At 52.6% G+C, this 19,355-nt stretch overlaps 1 protein-coding gene across 10 annotated transcripts in view; it reads left to right on the top strand.

The window, feature by feature from the left end:
- The window catches only part of ZFYVE28 (zinc finger FYVE-type containing 28), a 150,814-nt gene that overhangs the window by 107,808 nt on the left and 23,651 nt on the right, over nucleotides 1-19,355 (top strand). For all 10 annotated transcript variants that reach the window (XM_033213488.1, XM_033213490.1, XM_033213489.1 and 7 more), the window contains one exon: nucleotides 4,745-5,995. In XM_033213488.1, coding sequence (XP_033069379.1) covers nucleotides 4,745-5,995 — 1,251 coding nt within the window. The remainder of the gene's footprint in view (nucleotides 1-4,744; nucleotides 5,996-19,355) is intronic.

Genomic DNA, 19,355 nt, shown 5'->3' with positions numbered 1-19,355 from the left:
GAAAAGCATCTCTTAGCAAACTAGGAATAGGAAGGAACTTCCTTAATCTGGCCACAGATAGATAAAGATACAGATTTCATCCGTGTGTATCTGTATGAGTGTGTTGTCTATTGTGTGTATACTACAGCACATATCCCTGAGATTGGGAAGAAGATGTCTACTATTCACTACCTCCATTTAACATTGTATTGTGGCCTAGCAAGTGCAATAAGGCAAAAATAAAAGGAAAATTAGGAAGTTACACACATTGGAAATGAAGGAGTAAAACTGCCATTTTATGTAGATAACGTGATCAAGTACTTAGGAAACTCAGAAGTATCTTCTTTTTTTTTTTTTTTTTTTGAGGCGGAGTCTCGCTCTGTCGCCCGGACTGGAGTGCAGTGGCCAGATCTCAGCTCACTGCAAGCTCCGCCCCCCGGGTTTACGCCATTCTCCTGCCTCAGCCTCCTGAGTAGCTGGGACTACAGATGGCTGCCACCGCGCCCGCTAATTTTTTGTATTTTTTTAGTAGAGACGGGGTTTCACCATGGTCTCGATCTCCTGACCTTGTGATCCGCCCGCCTCGGCCTCCCAAAGTGCTGGGATTACAGGCGTGAGCCACCGCGCCCGGACATATCTTCAAACTATTAGAAATAATAAGTAGATTTAGCAAGGTCACTAGGTGAAAGATCAATATACAAAAATAAATGGTCTTTCTGTATGCCAGCAATAAATGAATGCAAAATGAAATCAAAATACTGTCTTAGTCAATTTTGTGTTGCTATCACAGAATACCTAAAACTCAGTAATTTATAAAAGAAGGAGGTTCATTTAGCTCATGATTCTGGAGGTTGGGAGGTACAAGATCAAGTGGCTGCATCTGGTTAACTTCTGGTGCAGACCTCATGCTCTGTCGTAACGTGGCAGAGAAGCAGGAGGGGAAGGGGGCATGTGGGAAGAGGCCAAACACGAGAGGCAGCCTCACCTCATGACAACCCACTCTTGTGGTAACTAATTTGGTCTCATGAGAAAGGCATGAATCTCCTTAATGACCTAATCATCTCTTAAAGACACCACCTCTAAACACCACCACATTGAGAACTAAATTTCAACCTGAGTTTTGATGGGGACAAACCACCTCCAAACCATAGCAAATACCATCTATGGTAGTACCCGTAAATATCAAATATGTAAGCATAAATCAAATTAACGATGTCCAAGACCTCCATTGAAAGTTATAAATGTTATTACCATAAATTTTTAAAGCCCTGGACAGCAGTTCCATTCAGAGAGAGGAACACCTGATGTTATGAAGATATCAGTTATTCTCACATTAATCTATGAGTTCAATGCAGTCTCAATCAAAATCCCAGAAGCTAGCTAGCTTCCTTCCTTCCTCGCTTCCTTTCTTCCTCCCTCCCTCTTTCTTTCCTTTTCTTTTTCCTTCCTTCCTTCCTTCTTTCCTTCCTTCCTTTCCTTTCTTTCTTTCTTCCCCCTCCCTCCCTCCCTCCCTCCCTCCTCCCTTCCTTTCTTCCTTCCTTCCTTGTAGAAATTGACAAACTAATTCTAAAATGTATGGGGAGATGCAAGGGGCCTGGAATAGCCAAGCAACAGCAGAACGTTATTTGTTCTACTCTCGATGGGCTTTGGGTAGTTTCCACAAATAGTGCTGCTGTGACTACCCCTGTGGGTGTCTCCAGGTGAACATATGCTTTTCTGCTGTGTGTACTTCATAAAGAAAGAACAAAGCCAGGCACAGTGGCTCATACCTATAATCCCAACACTTTGGGAGGCTCAGGTGGGAAGAGCTCTTGAACCCAGAAGGTCAAGGCTACAGTGAGCTGTGTTTACATCACTGAACTCCAGCCTGGATGACAGAAAAAGACCCCATTTCTAAAAAAAAAAAAAAAAAAGAAAATTGGAGACATCTTCTATTGTAAAGCTATGGTAATGCTGACAGATATAGTACAAGGATGGACTTGACACCCATTCAAAAGAATAGAAAATCTAGAACAGAGCAATGCGTATATAGGTCTCTGATTTATGACAACATGACATTACAGAACAGCAGGAATTGTTGTTTTTCTTTCCAATAAATGGGCTGAGTCAATAGAAGACCACATGAGGAAAAATGTCTCATATGGTTATCTATTAGTGTCTGGGTTCTTACCACTATTGTACAAAAAACTCAACTCCAGACAAAGTGTAGATATAAAAAGTAAAACAATAAAATCCAGGCATGGGGGCTCATGCCATAATCCCAGCACTTTGGGAGGCCAAGGCAGGAGGATCACTTGAGGCCAGGAGTTCAAGACCAGCCTGGGGAACATAGTGAGACCTTGTCTCTAAAAAAAATTTTTAAATAAAAAATAATTAGCCAGGTATGGTAGTCTGCACCTGTAGTCCCAGCTACTCAGGAGGCTGAAGCAGGAGGATCATTTGAGCCAAGGAGTTTGAGTCTCCAGTGGGCCATGATCACCCCAGATCTGGGCCACAGAGCAAGACCATGTCTTAAAAAATAATAAAAAGCTTTTAGAGGAAAATATCAAGGAGAACATCTTTGTGACTGTGGAGTGGGAAGAGATTTCTTAAACAGGACACAAAACACTAATCATAAAGAAAAATGTTATAATTGGACTTTATTAAAATTAAAACCTTCATCAAAAGCACCATTAAGAGAATGAAAAGGCAAGCCAAAGAGTTGGAGAATATATCTAATAAAGAACTCCTGTCAATCAATGAGAAAAAGACAACCCAATTAATAGTGGACAAAAGGCTTGAACAGGAACTTTGCATAGAGAAAATCTAAGGGCTGATGAGTATATCAACTGTGACCAACTTCATTGGTCATTAGGCTAAAACAATGGAGAGCTATAATAAGATAAGATACTATTACTCACTCACCAGGAAGGATTCAGTTAAAGACAGTAGGTGCTCTTGAGGGTGAGGACCTGGGGCAAGCCATGCTGTTGGCCAAGCTGTGGGCAGGCTTGCCTGGATCCCAGCTCCTCCTCGCTGTCTGGCTCAGCAGTCCCACCCCATATGTGCATTCAGCAGAAATGCACTCATGTGTTCTTCAAGAGAGATGCACAAAAATGCTGGGTCACAAAACCCATCAGGTGTCACAGATAAAGGAACTACGTATATTTACCCCATGGAAGACAGTGCAGCCACAAGGATTAATGACCTGTGGCAACGTGCTCTGTGATGGGTGAATCTCACAGAACAGCATTGCCAGATCTAGCAATACAATAGCTGGTCGCCCAGTTCAGTTGGAATTTCAGATAAACAGCAGACTCTTTTTGGTGTATGTCCCAAATGAGCAGCATTTGGGATATACTTACAACTATTTCTAATGACACTTTAAAAGTACTTATTTGTTGTTTATCTGAAATTGAAATTTAACAGGGTGTCCTGTATTTTATCTGGAGATTCTACACAAATACAACATCAGCAAACAAATCCTGCCACAAGAGATTTAGATAGAATTCTCATTTCTCCAGAGCAGCAGAGCAGGTGCGTGCCTCGGCCTATGGAGTCACGATGGTGTCCTGTGAGAGCCAGGGTGCTGCGGGCCTGGTTGGGGTTTCACATCTTAATCTGGCTGCTATTCACATGGGTGGGTTCAGCTTATGAAAGTTCTGCCCAAGGCCGGGCACGGTGGCTCAAGCCTGTAATCCCAGCACTTTGGGAGGCCGAGGCGGGCGGATCACGAGGTCAGGAGATAGAGACCATCCTGGCTAATACGGTGAAACCCCGTCTCTACTAAAAAAATACAAAAAACTAGCCGGGCGAGGTGGCGGGCGCCTGTAGTCCCAGCTACTCTGGAGGCTGGGGCAGGAGAATGGCGTGATCCCGGGAGGCGGAGCTTGCAGTGAGCTGAGATCCGGCCACTGCACTCCAGCCTGGGCGGCAGAGTGAGACTCCGTCTCAAAAAAAAAAGTTCTGCCCAGCTCTGCAAAGTGCACTTCCTCACAACAGCCATGGCTGTACAGGAACGTCCCATGTGGGACTCAGACCACAGACACAGCTGGAGCTTCTCCCAGCAGAGAGCAGCCCGCAGTCGGCCTGTAGGAGCCTGCTCCAGGAGCTTCCTGCTCAGCATCACTGAATTTACTGCACCTTTGGGTCTCGGCCTCAATGCCCCTTCCTCCAGGAAGCCTTCCTGGTCTCAGCCAGGTGCCCTGCTGCCTCCTTCATGGCTTGTGTTGTCTTTGGTTGCAGCTGTCGTTATTGCAGTTCAGTCATTGTTTGTATAAATACCTGTTTATCATCTGCCTCCCCCAACTGCAGGCTAAGTCCACAAGGACAGGAGCACGCCTGCCTTCGTCCTCGTGTCCTAGTGCCCAGTTCCTGCCGCATAGCCAGTGCTCCATGGTATTTGCGGAATGAAAGGGTGAAGGTCTGTGTGTAAACCAGCATATATTTTTTTCACTCCTTAGAGTTTTTATTCATGCAGCTAACACATGCCGAACAATCAGGGCTTTCTTATTTTCAGCAAAAGGTTCCAGAATCTTGTTTTAAAAAAGAAACTGTACTAGCATCCCAGCCGGCCACCTTGAACACCGTTGTCCTGGCTGGCCAGACCTGAGCCTTGATCCGTGGTGGAGGAGACCTGCTGGTGCCATGTGAATTTAGGTGCAAGCGTTCAGTGCCTGGCTGCTGTTCTGCTGGTGCAGACTCCAGGGTCCTGCATCCACTCCTGGCCAAGGAGGCTGGTGTGGCTTTGGGGACCCTCACCCTTGTGTTTTGTCTTGATTTGTAGGGATTTGCTGCAGACACTGACAGAGGAGGAGCTGCACACGCTGGAACGGAACCTCTGCATTTCCCAAGACGTGGAGTTCCCCATCCGCGCAGATGTGCAGGGACCCGCTGCGCTGACTCCTGCCCTCTCTGCCCCTCTCCCCCCTGAGGGGCCGCTCTCAGTCAAGGCCAAAGACCCGGACGCAGAGCTGGCCTGCTCCATGCAGTACGACGACCAGGAGCTGGAGCAGCTCAGCCGCATGGTCCACAGAGCTGGGGACGAGATGTCCTCTCTGCTGTCACCGCCCAGTGCCTGCCAGTCCCCCGCGCACAGGCCGGGAGCAGAGGGCAGCCCAGGCGGGGAGGCCTCTCCAGGCAGAGTGCGCCTTCGGTCGGGCAGTGAGGAGGAGGAGCGCGTGTTCTTCATGGATGACGTGGAGGGGACGGCAGAAGCCCTGGCCAGGCCCGAGTCCCCCGGTGGGCCATTTGGGTGGGCAGGCAGTACCCGGGCCGACCCCCAGGAGAAAGGGCAGGGTGGGCCAGGCGGAGCAGCGGGGGTCAGCGCGCCTGCCTCGGAAAAGGAGGAGGATTTGAGCAACAACAACAGCCCCGAGGCCAAGGGCACAGGCGGGGCCAGCCTCGCGGGCACCAGCTCCTGCAGCTGCCTGGACTCGCGGCTGCAGCTGGACGGCTGGGAGGTGGGTGCGGATGACGCAGAGACGGCCGAGATGATCGCCCACCGAACGGGGGGCATGAAGCTCTCAGCCACGGTCATCTTCAACCCCAAATCTCCCACTTCCCTGGACTCCGCTGTCGCCACCCAGGAGGCCGCCTCGGAGCCCGTGGCCGAGGGGATGGATGGCGGCCCCCACAAGCTTAGCACTGCGGCCACCAACTGCCTCTTGCATTCCTGCGTGTGCTGTGGGAGCTGTGGGGACAGCAGGGAGGATGTGGTGGAGCGTCTGCGGGAGAAGTGCAGCCCGGGAGGCGTCATTGGCGCCTCATACGCTGCCAGCTTAGCCAAGGCCAGTGACAGGGCCGCTGAGAGACAGGACGAGGCGCCCCCGCCCTCAGAAGATGCCTCCGACGGGCGGGAGCCCAAAGCCCCCACTTCCAACAAGTGCCTGCCTCACACCTCAGGTTCCCAGGTGGACACAGCGAGTGGGCTGCAAGGAGAGGCCGGGGTTGCAGGTCAGCAAGAGCCAGAGGTCAGAGAGCTGGATGCCGGGAGCCCCTTGGCTCATGAGGCACCTCAGCCCCTGTCGGGCTCCAGGTAAGAGCTAGTCTGGCCCAGGGACTCGGTTTGTCCTCTCTGCACTGGGGGCAGGTGCTGGCGCGTTCTCCAAGCATTGCAGGGTTTCCACCTGGGGCATCTTGGCCACCGACAGGTGCTGGGCCCTGGCCAGGTGTGGAGTCTGTGTGTGAGGAGGGCAGGGGCAGGAGCTGGCTGTGGAGGCACCTGCCCTGTGGGGCATCGTGCACCGGGAAATGTGCGCCAGCGGGCCCGCTTCCCTGTTTCTGATGTTCCAGGTGCCTTTCAGGTGTCATGGGCTCAGTGCCAAGCCCTCAGCTCACCTGCCACAGCCCCGGCTCATCCTGCACCTGGTGTGAGCCACGTGTGCCTACGCGGGGCAGAGGGAGTGGGCTGTGCCAGTGCTTGGCCCCTTGCCCTGGGCCACATCCAAGTGCACTGCTCACTTCTCTTTGCTGACCACAGTGGCTGCCTGGCTCGCACCGGGCTGAAACAAGACACAGACCCATGGCTGTGGGTGTGGAACCTGGGGCCATGAGGGGTCCTGAGACCACCCACAGGCAAATTCCCAGGGGTGTTCCCAGGGCCTCTGCCCCTCCCAGGACTATCTCCTCCTTTCCCTGCACTGGGGGGAGGTAGGGAGGTCTCCTGTCTCTTCTCATGGGCTCCCATCCCCCACACTGGAGACAGGGAGGGAAAGGCAGGGCCTGGGCCCAGCCCAGGGTCACTCGTGGCTGCATTGTCAGGGCCATTGGCCCCCTTGCCAGGACCCCGCCCTGCAGGGCTCCCACCTTGGCTGTGGCCATGTCTATAGGCCTCTCTTAACAGGAAAGAGAGAGGGAGGATAGGGAGGGGAGGAGGTTCAACTGGAGGCCAGAGAAGTCCCCCAGGAGCCGTGGGAGCTGGGCAGCAGATGGGGACAGAGGTCGGGGGCACAGGTGGCAGGAGTGAGGGGCTGTGTTGGAGGATGGCGGGCAGGCCCAGGAGAGGGTCCTCACACCAGGGGGGAAGGGGCTTCTCGGTGCAGGGCAGACGTCTCCTTCTTCCTGTGCTGGGTCCTCCCAGGTCATACACTTGCTGGAGGAGCAGGACTGGCCAGAGCCCCGAGACGGTCAGGCCATTCCTCCTCTCCGCTGCCCACTCAGGGCTCCGGGCCTCCCTGCCGCCCTTTCCTGTGCTGAGGGCTGGGTGGGCTGGGCCTGCTTCCCGGCATCCCTCCCCACTCCCCACCAGGCCCTGGCAGCCTCAGTCACTTTCCATCAATGGATTTGCCTCTTCTGGACATTTCCTGTGAACACATTCAGGTACAGGTGGTTCCCGACTTACGATGGCTCCGCTTAACGAGGGCGTGAAAGTGACGCAAACCCAGCAGGAACCATCCTCCGCGTTTTGGAGGCTAGGAGTGTTAGATGCATTTCTGACTTAGCATCTGATGGGTTGAGTCGAGGAGCATCTGTGGTGTGTGACCTCTGGGGTCCGGCTTCCTCCACCGAGCGTAATGTCTGTAAGGGCCACGTGTAGAGGCGCAGAGCAGCACGCGGTTCCTTGTGACGGCTGATTCACGCTGACTGCATGGGTAGCCTGTCTTTCGCTTCTTCATTCACTGGTGGATGGTGGATGTGTTGTTTCTACGTTTTGGCTGTGATGAAAAGTTGCGTCCGAGTGTTTGTGTGGACACATGTCTTCAGCTCATCTGGGTAGATCCCTGTGAGCAGAACTGCAGATCATGTGGTCACTCTGTATGTGGCATTTTGAGGAGCTGCCAGACTACTTTCCAATGTGGCTGCTGTTGGCATCCAGGCAGCCGTGGATGGGGGTTCCAGTTTCCGCGTCCTTCCTTACACTAGTCATCATCTTTGTTTTGTCCTTAGGGCACAGCCCACTGGTCAGCAGTCAACTGATGGCTCTAACGCCACTGACACCATTCTTACAGCGGGTTCCCTGGTCTCATTCAGCATGACGTGTGTAGAGACTGCCATTGACAGCTGATTCAACTATATATTTGTGTGGTTCCCAGTCAAATCTATAAATAAGATAGACCCAGAGAACTCTGTCTGAAGGAACCTTTTTCTCCCCTGCCCCCAAGGAAATGGTTTAAGAATTTTTTTTTTTTTTTTTTTTTTTGTTGAGACAGAGTCTCGCTCTGTCGCCCAGGCTGGAGTGCAGTGGCCGGATCTCAGCTCACTGCAAGCTCCGCCTCCCGGGTTCACGCCATTCTCCTGCCTCAGCCTCCCGAGTAGCTGGGACTACAGGCGCCTGCCACCTCGCCCGGCTAGTTTTTTGTATTTTTAGTAGAGACGGGGTTTCACTGTGTTAGCCAGGATGGTCTCGATCTCCTGACCTCATGATCCGCCCGTCTCGGCCTCCCAAAGTGCTGGGATTACAGGCTTGAGCCACCGCGCCCGGCCAAGAATGTTTTGTAGTACATCCTTCAATTTAAAAAAATGTAAGCAAAGGCACATGAGTAGAAGTTCAGATACACACCCGCGTATCCCCGGTCCCCGTATTTGGCGAAGGGCCTCCTGCTACAGGCAGTCGCCCCCACCTTGCTCTCCTGGTCTTCTGCCCGAGCCGCTCCAGTGCTTGCTAGAGACGTCCCTGCTTCCCTTCACCTCAGGGCAGGGCCCCATGCGAGGCTGGCCTGGTGTGCACTGGGGTCCTGGTGCTGGCTTGGGCTTGTTTCCAGCCGTTTGCTGTCACAGACGTGCCACGATGAACAGCGTTGCACAAACAGCCTCTCCTCTTTTGGGTGAGACCATTTTTGAGATACAGCCTGGGCTTCTTGGCCGTGTCAGCCAGGGCACCTTTTCCCTACTACTGGATGCTTTCCTCAGGGGCTCAGACCCAGTTCATTGGCAATGGATCGTGTTTCTCCGAGTTTCACATGAAACCGTGAGAAATTCTTGGACAGGATAAGAGGAGAGTTTTTGGTTTGGGGCCTGCCCATCTTTTGCTGCTGGGAGTGGTGGGGGTTGTCCAGGTGACAGCCAGTGGACGCTCAACCCCTCCGGAAGCTCCTCATGCCTCCCTGGCCTGAGCTCTGTGCTCCACCATGGACACAGCCTCTTAACGCGGCCTCAGCTTTCCAGGCCTCACGCAGCTCAGCACAGACGCTGAGGCTCAGCTGAGGAAAGGGAAGGAGCCCAGGTGGTGGTGCCGTCTTCCAGGGAAGCGTTTCTGGCAGGTGCTGAGGATCCGAGAGAGCAAGCACATCACAGGGTAATCAGGACAGCACGTGTTTGGTTTGATTTAGGACAGTGCCTGGGCCCAGCACTGTGCCGGGAGGTAGCTGGAAATCAGGTCAGCAGGCGGCACATGGCAACTGTCCCATCCGAGGCATAGGCGGTACGCACCCCGGGAGCATCATTCACTCCCCACTCATCTGTGTCTCAAGCGTGTTCTGGGGTGGCTGGGCCAGGCACCGGAGACCCATCAAGGAACAAGAGACGTGGCCTGTCCTCCCAGGTGTCACCTCACACCACACGGAGGTGATAAGGCAGTGGAGGTTTTTAAACAGACAGGCAAGGAGGCCAGCTTCACACACGGAGAAAGTTCACGCAAATTCAAACAGCCCCGTGTCAGGAAGCCTGGCTGGTGATAAGTAATGTCTGTGCGAGGTCGGTTGCGTGCACAGGTGTGGCTGTGGTTGGTTACTCCTCCCCTTCTGCAGCAGGAGAGACTGAGACGGAGAGGGTGGTTATTTGCCTTAGCTGGGAGCATCTGGAAGAGCCCGGGCCTGTTTGGCCATGAGACCCGCTCACCCGGCAGGCGCCCCTGCAGCCCCCTGTGGCTGTGGCGTGGACGGTTCAGAGGGAAAAGAGGGCACGGCCCTGAATCATGGCTTCCAGTCCCACGTGTGAGTTGGACCTCCGTGTGCTACAAATGAAGGAAATGCGTGAAGCCATGGCAGACCGGCCCGCGAGGCCAGATTCCCCCGAGACTCCTGGAGCCTGTGTTTCTGGCCAGGCAGACAACAGCATCCAGGAGGAGGGACAGGGCTTCCCGGCCACCTTCAGGGGACAGATGCACACAGGAGGTGGGTTGGCACATGGCCCGCTGGGGTCCTGGCGCGAGGGTCCCAGCCAGGAGGAGCCCCTGTCTGGGGCATTTCCTCAAGTGGTGTTGCCGGAAGTCCAGACATCGTCCTGGACAGACAGCAGTGAATCAGCCTTGCTGATGAGAATGTTCTGGAACCTATGCCCTTCGGCTCTTTTCATTTTACTGGCTTCTTTCCCACCTTCTCAGTGGTCAGTGAATCCTTTTGGAGAAGTTGACATTTTTTAAAAGCTTATTTTCCCCTCAGCCTCACCTCATTGATCCAGAACCTTCCATCCTCTTGAAGTCACCCTTGTAAGTTGTCTAGATGACAGAAACTCCGCTCAGGCTGGTTGTCCGTTCCTTCCAAGGACACCATGAAGTGGATTTCCAACCTCTGCCTTCTGCGAAAAGTAACACTAACTCCCTGTTTGCTCATTATAAATGTGGTCCCTGTTCATTGTAGAAACTTTGGAAAACATAAGAAGGAGAGAGTGGGTCTGGTGGCTCATGCTTGCATTCTCAGCCCTTTGGGGACTGAGGCAGATGGATTGCTTGAGGCCAGGAGTTCAAGGCCAGCCTGGACAATATAGCAAGACCCCATCTCATGGAAAGTAAAAGTAAATTAGCCAGGTGCAGTGGTGTGGGCCTGTAATCCCAACTACTTTGGAGGCTGAAGCAGGAGAATTGCTTGAGCCTAGGAGGTGGAGACTGAGGTGACCTGTGATTGTACTGCAGCCTGGGTGACAGAGTCAGACCCTAGTTCTTACAAACAAAAGAAGTAAAGAAGGACATAAATATTACCCCTAATCTTATGAGCAGTTTTATTTTTTTTTTCCCACTGAACATGGTTTTATAGTTTCCTCTATGGTTTTTTTGTCTGCCTCTTGGATCCTCTTTTCTTTTCTCTTCTTTTTCTTCCTTTTCTTCCTTTTCTTCTTTCTTTCTTTTTTCCCTTTCCTTCCTTTTTTTCTCTTTTCCTTCCTCCCTCCCACCTTCCCTTCCCTCCCACCCACCTTCCCTTCCCTCCCACCCACCTTCCCTTCCCTCCCACCCCCCTTCCCTTCCCTCCCTCCCACCTTCCCTTCCCTCCCTCCCACCTTCCCTTCCCTTCCTCCCTTCCTTCCCTTCCCTCCCTCCCACCCTTCCTCCCCTTCCCTCCCTCCCACCCTTCCTCCCCTTCCCCCCTCCCACCCTTCCTCCCCTTCCCCCCTCCCACCCTTCCTCCCCTTCCCTCCCTCCCACCCTTCCTTCCCCCCTTCCCTCCCTCCCACCCTTCCTCCCCTTCCCTCCCTCCCACCCTTCCTCCCCTTCCTCCCTCCCACCCTTCCTCCCCTTCCCTCCCCCCCACCCTTCCTCCCCTTCCCTTCCTCCCACCTTCCTCCCCTTCCCTTCCTCCCACCCTTCCTCCCCTTCCCTTCCTCCCTCCCCTCCCCTCCCCTTCCTCCCTCCCCTCCCCTTCCCTTCCTCCTTCCTTCCCTTCCTCCCTCCCTTCCTTCCCTTCCTCGCTCCCTTCCTTCCCTTCTCCCCTCCTTCCTTCCTCCCCTTCCTCCCCTCCCCTCCCCTTCCCTTCCTCCCTCCCCTCCCCTTCCCTTCCTCCCTCCCCCCCCTTCCCTTCCTCCCTCCCCTTCCCTTCCTCCCTCCCCTCCCCTTCCTCCCTCCCCTCCCCTTCCTCCCTCCCCTCCCCTTCCCTTCCTCTCCCTCCCCTCCCCTCCCCTTCCTCCTCCCCTCCCCTCCCCTCCCCTCCCCTCCCCTCCCCCTCCCCTTCCTCCCTCCCCTCCCCTCCCCTCCCCCCCACCCCTCCCCTCCCCTCCCCCCCACCCTCCCCTCCCCCCCCCACCCTCCCCTCCCCTTCCCTTCCTCCCACCCTCCCCTCCCCTTCCTTCCTCCCCCCCTCTTCCTCTCACCCTCCCCTCCCCTTCCCTCCCACCTTCCCTTCCCTCCCCTTCCCTTCCCCCCTCCCCTCCCCTTTCCTTTTTTCAAACACAGAGCCTCCCTTGGTTGCCCAGGCTAGAGTGCAGTGGCACAGACATGGCTCCCTGCCTGGGCTCAAGCTGTCCTCCTGCGTTAGCCTCCCTAGGTGCTGGGATTACAGGCGTGGCCGCTGTGCCCAGCCTTGGATTATTTCTTTTTTTTTTTTTTTTTTTTGAGACAGAGTCTTGCTCCATTGCCCGGGCTGGAGTGCAGTGGCCGGATCTCGGCTCTCTGCAAGCTCTGCCTCCCGGGTTTATGCCATTCTCCTGCCTCAGCCTCCGGAGTAGCTGGGACTACAGGCACCCGCCACCTCGCCCGGCTAGTTTTTTGTATTTTTAGTAGAGACGGGGTTTCACCGTGTTAGCCAGGATGGTCTCGATCTCCTGACCTCGTGATCCACCCGTCTCGGCCTCCCAAAGTGATGGGATTACAGGCTTGAGCCACCGCGCCCGGCCGGATTATTTCTTTAGAATTGGTCCTTAGAAGTAGAATCACCATAGCAAAGGTATGAAGCATTTTAAAGCTCTGCCGTTCACTGTCAAAACTGCTTTCCAGAAAGAGCTGATTACCCACAGCAGTGCGATCCCTCGCCGACACTTCCAACTCCAGCTTGAGGGGGAAAAAACGGAGTACCCTTCGCGGTTCCTGAGGTTTGCCCCTCTCTGATGACTGCCAACCTGGGCAGTTGTTCTCTTAGCGCCTGTGTTTTTCGTTCTGCGAAGTGACTGTTTTTTCTGCTGTTTTTCAGCTGGGATGTCATGCTTTTCGGACTTGAAAACGTTCCGTCTGGTCTGTTTGTGGCTTTCTCCAAGTTGTTCTTGCCTTTTGACTTCGTTTTTGGATATGTTTTGATTTGCAGATGTCCTCAATTTTATCTTGTGTAATTAAGTTGTTTTTTTGTTTTTGTTGTTTTTGTTTTTGTTTTGTTTTGTTTTTTTGAGACGGAGTCTGGCTCTGTCACCCAGGCTGGAGTGCAGTGGCCGGATCTCAGCTCACTACAAGCTCCGCCTCCCAGGTTTACGCCATTCTCCTGCCTCAGCCTCCCGAGTAGCTGGGACTACAGGCGCCCGCCAACTCGCCCGGCTAGTTTTTTGTATTCTTTAGTAGAGACGGAGTTTCACCGTATTAGCCAGGATGGTCTTGATCTCCTGACCTTGTGATCCGCCCGTCTCGGCCTCCCAAAGTGCTGGGATTACAGGCTTGAGCCACCGCGCCCGGCCGTGTAATTAAGTTTATAGAAATTCTAGAAACAAGTTTGTTGCTCTGCCTTTCTAGCTGATCATGTGGTGCAAGGAGCGTTGCTCCTCTGCGGTGGGGCGGGAGAACGTTCTCATCTCTGGTGGCCTGGGTTTTATTTGTTGCCATCAATCCTGCAGCCCTGATGCCTAGTTGGGAGGAGGCTGGAGCCAGCGTCAGGGGCCTCTGTGCATCAGAGTGGGACTGACGGAGGCTGTCGCCGTCCTGACACACGGTCGAGGCTGCCCAGGCGCTGGCTTAGGGAGGTCTCAGGGCCTGTCACTGTCCGTCCCACAGGGGAGGGCCAGGCCTGCTCCGTTGTACAGTCGAGCACCTCTGTGACTGCACTTGAGTCCAGCTGGTGACCTCACCGTCCCGCCACTGCCCCACCATGCTCAGCAGCCTCTCTGGCCGTTGCTCTAGGTAGAATGATAGGAGTCTCACAGGCTTCACGGGACAGACAGTGGCCAAGCCTCTGCCCCAACCATGTGGCACATGCCCTGACTGTGTGCGCCTTGCTTCCGGAACTTGGCAGTGGCAGACAGATGACGGACACTGAGGGATATCCCTTTTAGAGGACCCGCTGGAGTCACAGTGGGGAGTGCCCTGCTCCATAGGCAGATGTGAGGCGAAAGGCAGTGCCTGGTGAACTGGCTGCTCAGCCTGAGCCTCAGTTTTGTCATCTGCAAAATGTACCAACAGCAGGCCCCAGCCACATGGCAGAATGCACTCCTCACGCATCACTGCTCATGCTCTGCTGTTCCTCCCAGCACAGCCCGCCATGTCATTATGTCACCCTGTCACCCCACTGTCACTCCTCACCTTGCTTCCGGATTGCTCTTGCAGCTGTTCCTGGTCATCTTTGCCATGATCAGTCTTGGCTTTGCCTCTGGATTTCGTTGTTTCCTGGATTCACATCTCCGTCTCCCACTCCCCTGGCGGTGACAGCTGTCCCGGGTGACATCAGGCATTGCCGTGGTGTTTCATGACCTTGCTCCCGGACAGTGGGTCCCGGCCTCCAGCTTGAACATCCACCCACCACGCCCCACCTGGCTCCTTCTCCGCCGTGGCCTGGGGTCATTCCACCGAGCTCCTCTGTCCTCTGCCAGTGTGAGGACAGGGCTCAGCAGCGTCATGGAGGAGAGCCTGCAGCCGGTCTATCCCGAGGCAGCTCCAGCTCTCCCCGGCCTGCTGACCCTCTGCCCTGTGGTGAGGTCGCTGCTGCAAATCCTCCTGGGCCCCTCCAGGCCATGACACTGAGTGTCCTGCGGCCCCCAGCCCGGCCCCCGGTGCCCAGCCCAGGGGAGGGCAGGTTGTGGCTGGGCTGGCACATTGGTGAAGGCGCCGCTGCATGGGGAGTCACCTGCTGCTGGCACTTCCGATGTGCTTCGTTCCCACATCCCCCAGTCGGCTTTCCCACCAGCAGACAGGCATCAGCCCCTTCCCTGGGTTGGGCCTCATCCAAGGGCCGTGTAGTGCTCTGGCCTCAGTGGCCTGGAAGGCCATGCTTCCCTCCCTGCAGTGCCAGCAGGACTGACAGAGCCTTCAGTGGCCCAGCCCCACTGTGGAGCTGTTCTGGGGGCTCTGAGGACACAGGCAGCCTCTGGGTGGAAGACTGGGCTGCCGGGCTGCAGGGGCTCCCCAACTCCAGGGGGTCCCCAGTGGACCCACTGCAGGACGAGGGGACGGAGTGACAGGTCTGGGACTGGGGCAGCCTGGCCTTGTTCCAGTGCCTGTGACCTTGGGCAGCAGGTGCCACCCCGCGGGCCTCCCCTCCCCCTCACTGGGATGCTCACATGGCTGCCATTTCCCCCAGACTGTCTGGGGCCTGGTGGCAGGTGCCCACTAGGCTGCTGCAGCCATCGGTCCCTAAAACAGGTGTCCCGAGGCCCTGCAGGGAACACGGAGACCTTCCACCCACTTCATGCCCCTGGCAGGAAAAACGAGAATGATTGAGTGGTTTAAAAATAGAGGAGGACTTGGAATTAATTAGACTCTTGAAAAACAGATTAGGTGTAATGACTGTCATTAAGTCGATCGTTTGTAAGTGACAGGGCCTCCTGGCTGACACGGTGAGTCGGGGATAAGACCAGGGCTGGTCCGCCACATACAGGCCTGGGTGAGAGGGCAGAGCTGGGTTCTTGCTCTCACCAGCCCCAGGCACACAACCTCAGCAAGCTCAGTGATGCCTGTGTCACCGGAACCCCATGGGGGACAGTGATCGCAAGGCCCTGAGTGGTACCCTGGATGCAGTAGGCACGCAGGCCAGCGAAGTCCTGGGAGGAGGTGCCACCCTTCTTGCGGATGGGCCTCCTCCCAATTCACAGCTGGCCCAGAGCTGGAGGGAAGGCCCCGGCCTGGCTGTGCTCTCAGGAGGCCTGGCCAAGGGGATGCTCATTACCGCAGGTCCCCCACACATCCTCATGACCGCGGCTACATGGAAGGAGCCCCTCACCATCCTCTCTCCCTCACGCCCCCCACCTGGTCCTCCGGCCAGTGCTGGGAAGAAATTAGAATTGTTTCATGAGGTGCAGAGTGCCAGTGAGGCAGCTCCTTCTGTGAGAGCAAAAATCGGGGGGGTGGAGTGGGGGAGGCCTCCTGTAGGCACAGACATTTGCTGAGGCCTGAATGAAGGGAAGGGGCTGGAGGAAAGGTGCCCAGGTGGCAGGACCTGTGAGGGCCGAGGTGGTGGGAAGGAGCAGAGGGGACAGGGAACAGGGCAGAAGGAGGTCAGTGGGGTGGGAAATCTCAGAGAGCTTTGTGGGCAGGGTGGGCAGGAAAGACTTTCCTGAGAGAAGGAACGGCATCAGAGGTGGTAACGTGAGCATGGTGGTAAAGTGGTCTGGTGGTTTAAAAATTGTTGTAAATGCTGGGCATGGTGGCTTATGCCTGTAATCCCGGCACTTTGGGAGGCCGAAGCAGGCAGATCACTTGAGGTCAGAAGTTCAAGATCAGCCTGGCCAACATGGTAAAATCCCGTCTTTACTAAAAAAAATATAAAAATTAGCTGGGCATTATGGTAGGTGCCTGTAATCCCAGCCACTCGGGAGGCTGAGGCAGAAGAATCACTTGAACCTGGGAGGCAGAGGTTGCAGTGAGCCAAGATTGTGTCATTGCACTCCAGCCTGGGCAACAGAGCGACACTCCATCTCAAAAAAACAAAAAATTGTTGTAAATGGCTTTATTGAAATATGATTGGCATACGATAAACAACAGCGTATGAGAGTTCAGTTCCTCCATGTCCTTGTCAACACTTGGTATGGTGGGCTTTTTAACCATTCAGATAGGTGTGAAGTGGTACCTCTTTGTAGTTTTAATTTGCATTTTTCTAAGGAATAACAATGTTGGAAATCTTTTTTTTTTTTTTTAAGGTTTTTTTTTTTTTTTTTTTAGAGACAGGGTCTCACTATGTTCAGCCCAGGCTGGCCTTGAACTTCTGGGCTCAAGCAATCCTCTTACTTCACTTCAGTCTCCCAAGTAGCTGGAACTATAGGCATGCCACCTCATTGACTTGAGCATCGCTTCATGTGCTATTTGTCATTGGTTGTTTGGTGAAGCGTCTGTTGACATCTTTTGCTTTTTCTTTCACTTGGGTTGTTTATCCATATGGAGTACTGAGAGTTCTTTATATATTCTGGATATAAGTCTGTTATGTGATTTTCAAATATTTTCTCCCAATCTGTGGCTTGTCTTTTCATTCTAACAGTATCTTTTGAAGAGCAAAAGTTTTTAATTTTGATGAAGTACAATTTATCCATTTTTTATTTTATGAATTGTGATTTTGGTGCCGTACAAGAATTATTTTCATAACCCAAAGTCACAAAGATTTTTTTCCATGTTTTCTTCTGGAAATCTTATGCTTTTAGGTTTTACATTTAGATCTATACAGTATTCCATTTGAATTAATTAAAGTATATGGTGTGAGGCATGGATCAAAGTTTTGTTTTGTTTTGCATAAGGAAAGTCAATTATTCCAGAATTATTTGTTGGGAAAGACTATTCCTTCTCCACTGACTTGCCTTTGCATTTTTGTCTTTAGCTGACCACATGGGGTGGGTTCACTTCTGAGCTCTCCAGTCTGTCCCATTGGTCTATTTGCCTGTATTGACACCAATGCCACACCATCCTAAATATGGTAGCCCTATAATAAGCCTTAGTTGGAGGTGCAAGTGCCCAGCTTTATCTTCTTTTGAAAGGTCGTTTTGGGTATTCTGTCTCCTTTCTATTTCCTTTTTTTTTTTTTTTTTTTTTTGAGACGGAGTCTCACTCTGTCGCCCAGGCTGGAGTGCAGTGGCCGGATCTCAGCTCACTGCAAGCTCCGCCTCCTGGGTTCCCACCATTCTCCTGCCTCAGCCTCCCGAGTAGCTGGGACTACAGGCGCCCGCCACCTCGCCCGGCTAGTTTTTTGTATTTTTTTTTAGTAGAGACGGGGTTTCACCGTGTTAGCCAGGATGGTCTCGATCTCCTGACCTCGTGATCCGCCCGTCTCGGCCTCCCAAAGTGCTGGGATTACAGGCTTGAGCCACTGCGCCCGGCTCCTTTCTATTTCCATATGAATTTTAGGGTTGTCAACTTTTGCCAAAAAAGAAAAAAAAGCCTGCTGGAATTTTGATTGGGATCATGTAGAATTCATGTAGTAATTTGGAAAGAATTAGCATCTTAATAATTCTTCTGGTTCATGAACATAGTATATCTCTTTATTTATTTAGGCCTTTAATTTCTCTGAACAAAGTTTTATGGTTTTTAATTGTACAGGTCTTGCTCATCTTTTGTCAGATTAATTCTCGAGTATTTTATGTTTTGTGATGCCATTGTAAATTGGTTTGTTTTGTAATTTTTTTTTTTTTTTTTTTTTTTTGAGACGGAGTCTTGCTCTGTCGCCCGGGCTGGAGTGCAGTGGCCAGATCTTGGCTCACTGCAAGCTCCGCCTCCCGGGTTCACGCCATTCTCCTGCCTCAGCCTCCTGAGTAGCTGGGACTACAGGCGCCCGCCACCTCGCCCGGCTAGTTTTTTTGTATTTTTTAGTAGAGACGGGGTTTCACCATGTTAGCCAGGATGGTCTCGATCTCCTGACTTCGTGATCCGCCCGTCTCGGCCTCCCAAAGTGCTGGGATTACAGGCTTGAGCCACCGCGCCCGGCCTGTAGATTGATCTTGTAAAAGATTAATCTTCTAGATTGATCTTGCTAAACTCACTTTATTAGTTATGTTTTTTTCAAAGATTTCATCAGTTTTCCTATCTAGATGATCTTGTCATCTGAGAAGAAAAACAGTTTTGCTTGTTTTCAATTGTATGTCCTATCTGTATTTCTTTTTCTTGTGTTTTTTAACCAGCCAGAACCTCCAATATAACATTGAATGAAAACAATGAAGCAGGATGATTCTGCCTCATTCCCAAGCATTCAGTATCTATTGTTAAGTGTGATTTGAGCTGTAGGATTTTCACAGATGCCCTTCATCTTCTAAAATAGAAAAGGAGTTCTCTCCTATTCCTAATTTGTTGAGAGGTTTTTTGTTGGTTTTTTTTTTTTATCAAGAACAGATGTTGGATTTTCTCAAATGCTTTTTCTGCATTCTTTGACATAATCACATGGTTTTCCTGTTTAGCCTATTAATGTGATAAATCACATTGATTAATGTTCAGATGTTCGGCCAGCCTTGCAGTCCTGGGGCAAACTGTACATGGTCATGAGGTATTATCCTTTGGATTTACCGTTGGCTTTGATTTGCTAAACTTCAGTAAGATTTTGCATCTGTCTGAGAGGACTGTCAGGCAGCTGTCTTCTTGTCATGCCTGTTTCTGGTGCGGGAGCATGGCTGTCTAGGATGAGTTGGGGAGTGCTCCACCTCTTCAGGTTTCTGGAAGAGCTTGTGTAGAACTGGCATTATTTCTGCCTGAAATGTGAGATAGACTTCACCAGGGAAGCCATCTGGGCCTGGAGTTTTCTTTGTGGGAAGATTTTTGACTACAAAATCAGTGTCTTTCTAGCAGACTGTCTGTTGAATTATCATCTTATTCCGTGAATGGAGTTTCTTTGCTGCAGTATCGAGTAATCCATCGACTCTGCTCCATCCTCCTGATGTCCCCTCAGAGGTGCTGACTCGTTATCAGGCCCTCGATGAGCTGACCTGGCCCT

The sequence above is a fragment of the Trachypithecus francoisi genome, unplaced genomic scaffold (genome assembly GCF_009764315.1).
Source record: "Trachypithecus francoisi isolate TF-2019V2 unplaced genomic scaffold, Tfra_2.0 Lachesis_group1, whole genome shotgun sequence".
Lineage (NCBI taxonomy): Eukaryota > Metazoa > Chordata > Mammalia > Primates > Cercopithecidae > Trachypithecus > Trachypithecus francoisi.
The sequence above is the reverse complement of the archived record's forward strand: the minus strand, read 5'-3'. Positions and strand labels throughout refer to the sequence as shown.